The 2,996-nt window shown below is 49.0% G+C and overlaps 1 protein-coding gene across 1 annotated transcript; it reads left to right on the top strand.

Moving 5' to 3' along the window:
- Positions 1–803: 803 nt before the first annotated feature.
- LOC144606914 (zona pellucida-binding protein 1-like) lies at positions 804–1,829 on the top strand. Its single transcript, XM_078423400.1, has one exon. It carries the CDS (start codon positions 804–806, stop codon positions 1,827–1,829), a length of 1,026 nt encoding a protein of 341 aa, XP_078279526.1.
- The last annotated feature ends 1,167 nt before the right edge of the window (positions 1,830–2,996 follow it).

Here is a 2,996-nt window from a genome sequence, read left to right as displayed (position 1 = left end):
GAAACAGGCCCTTCGGCCCACCGAGTACGCGCCGCCCAGCGATCCCCGCACATTAACACTATCCTACACACACTAGAGACAATTATTACATTTTACCCAGTCAATTAACCTACATACCTGTACATCTTTGGAGCGTCTTTGAATAATTAGCACAGGTGAGGGCCGTTAAATCCAAACAGTCCACAAGTGCACAAAGCTGTTCCCAACCATTCCTCAGTTTCCGTTTCATTCCTGGTATCGGGAACCATTCCCCACGGCTCTACACTAGGAACCATAGCTCCCACATAGCCTCATCTCACCACATCCCCATGGCTGCACTTCCAGGTCAGGTCATCAAGGCAGAAGCAGAAAATAAGCTGATCCCCTCTTGTGCTTCGACCACGAGCAACGAGATTCTCCCTCATCCATTATCTCAGGCCAGGGTTCCTCCTTACTGAGCTCTTGATATAACTAAGGTCATCTTCACAGCAAGGTTTGGTTCTTCGGTGTACGTCCACGCTCTGGACTTGCCCTCGGCCCGCATTCAGTGCCAGCTGTTTCTGATGCTCAAGTTACATCGGTGGCTTGAGATAGCGGTGGATGAGATGGGAGAGTCCCGGCTGAATTCTAATTATCAATGGCTCCAGAATTATTCTGTGGCGATGACAGTGGTTTGATGTCACAAGGCGACCAAAGTTCAAACGATGACTTCACAGTTGCGGTAATTGTGATGCCGGGTAAGATGTTGGCATCAGTAAATTGGTACGTGATTGACCTGCAGAGACCATGGGGGCAAAATGAAGGCAGGATGACTGAAGGAGGAAATGAGTGTCAGCCTCAAATGCCTCCTGGTGTATGGGGTGATAGTGGCCGTCTTGCTGGGGAAGACGATTCCCACCACTGAAATATGGCAGCGGCTTAAGCGCTTCCCACGAAGCGAGCTGCTGATCGCCCCGGCCGCCGAGCGCAAGGTCATCGGCTCGGACGACGGCCCCGTGAAGGTCTACATCAAAGTACACGAGAGAAGCCCGCGCATCCTTTGCGCCACGCCCCAGCTGAGGAACATGGAACTGATGGACCCCAACTTCAGTTGGAGAGGACCAAGAGGCATAGAGCTTTCCAAGAGACCGGACGTAAACATATCTCTGACGGGGACCCTGACCATTGACGACTTCCGCAGGGATTTATCAGGAGTATACATATGCACAATTTATTTTTACAGTCCTAGTGCAAAGTCTTTGCAGTCCCTGAACCTTAAGTATTTCCTGTATGCCTTTCGGGACCCCAACTACACCTATGAATTTCAGGCTCAGTATCATGCCGCGGACTGTCAAAACACGTACAACAGCCTCTTCCTAAAGAGGTTGCACACAGCTTTGAACCAGCTGACCTCAGACCTGGCCTACACCATCAGCATTCACAAGTCCACGTGCCACACACTCAAAGTGCCCTTGGCCGGCATACAGTACGAGCTGTACCTGATTCTCAAGCTGCACCTCGACGTGGAGGAGCTGGACAGCATCTGTGCAAACAACCAGGAGGACTGCGATCACAACAAGCGGCTGGAGAAGGTCCGGCATCGCGTGGAGGCTTTCTTCTCCAAGCAGGCGGACATGTACCGCGAGATCTTCGGCCTGCTGCCGTTCGTCTACTACATCGACGGGACGCTGGAGGTGATCCGTGTGGACCGCTGCAAGCCCGGCTTCGGCAAGGACCACAAGAAGCACCCAAACTGCTCCGGCTGTTGTGTGGTGTGCAGCCCCGGCTCCTACAGCAGCGGCCGGCACGTCAGCTGCCTGCCATGCAGCGAAGCCATCCACTACGGAGAGTCCGACTGTGACATTGAGTGAGTGCTCTATTTGTGCGACTGATGGATCATTGCAATCTTGCCCGGGCAGAGGTGATGACTTTTAAAAATAACGTGGGCAAACAGGGACCAGGAAAGAAGCCCCAGGTCATGTGTACAGAAAGGTGGCATCCTGCATTTTAAATAAAAATAATATGTGAAGTTGCCTATTTCTAGTAGTCTATTACAAAACTCCACTCATATTGGGTGGAAGGGTGGCAATTTCATTTTACCGAAAATTTGATATGAATGAATTTTTATTGTTGAAATTATTCTGTCTGTCTCATATACCCGATGGACGGCTATGCTTTGTTAATAAACTTTGGAATATAATGTCATTTGGACTATGTTTTTGTGCACAATTCATCTTGGACTGTTTTCTCAAACTTGGCCAGCTTTCTCTGGAATGCCAAAGGTAGACACAAAATGCTGGAGTAACTCAGTGGAGAAAGAGAAACCGACTCAGTGACGTTTCGGGGCGGAAACCGTCTCCAGGCGTCCAAAGAAGGGTCTCGACCCAAAACATCACCTATTCCTTTTCTCCAGAGATGCTGCCTGACCCGCCGAGTGACTCCAGCATTTTGCATCTATCCTTGGTGTTAGCCAAAATCTGCTTTTCCTTCATAACCATTTTCCATGAAATGCCGTAGGTTGAGGGGAGAACCGGTCGAAGAAAGTAAAATTATGAGAGGCTTTGATAAGGTAGACAGTCAGAACATTTTTCCCATGGTGGAAACATCAAAGAGGCCACAGCCTTAAGATAAGAAGGGGAAAGTTTAAAGGAGATGTGTGGTTCCATTTTATTATACAGAGATTGGTGGGTGCCTGGAATGTGCAACGGGTGGTGAGTGAGGCAGATATGATAGTGCATTAAAGAAGCTTTCAGATAGGCATGTGATATGGATGGCATGGAAGGATAAGGACCATGTGCAGGTAGATGAGATTAGTTTATCTTGGCATCATGTTCACCACAGATATCGTGGACTGAAGGGTCTGTTCCTGTGCTGTACTGTTCTCTGTTCTTAAGACGTATTCAAGAAAGCTGGGCCAAAGGGCCTATTTCTGTGCTGTAAAGCTCCATGAATCGTTAAGAATGGGAATGTTTTTCCAGCCGTTCCATCAGTCTGAGCCATCTATTTCCTCCCAACTGATTTGTTGGAGAAGAGACAAA

Source organism: Rhinoraja longicauda, chromosome 27 (genome assembly GCF_053455715.1).
Source record: "Rhinoraja longicauda isolate Sanriku21f chromosome 27, sRhiLon1.1, whole genome shotgun sequence".
NCBI lineage: Eukaryota > Metazoa > Chordata > Chondrichthyes > Rajiformes > Arhynchobatidae > Rhinoraja > Rhinoraja longicauda.
Note: the sequence above shows the minus strand (reverse complement) of the source record. Positions and strands in the feature narration are given on the sequence as shown.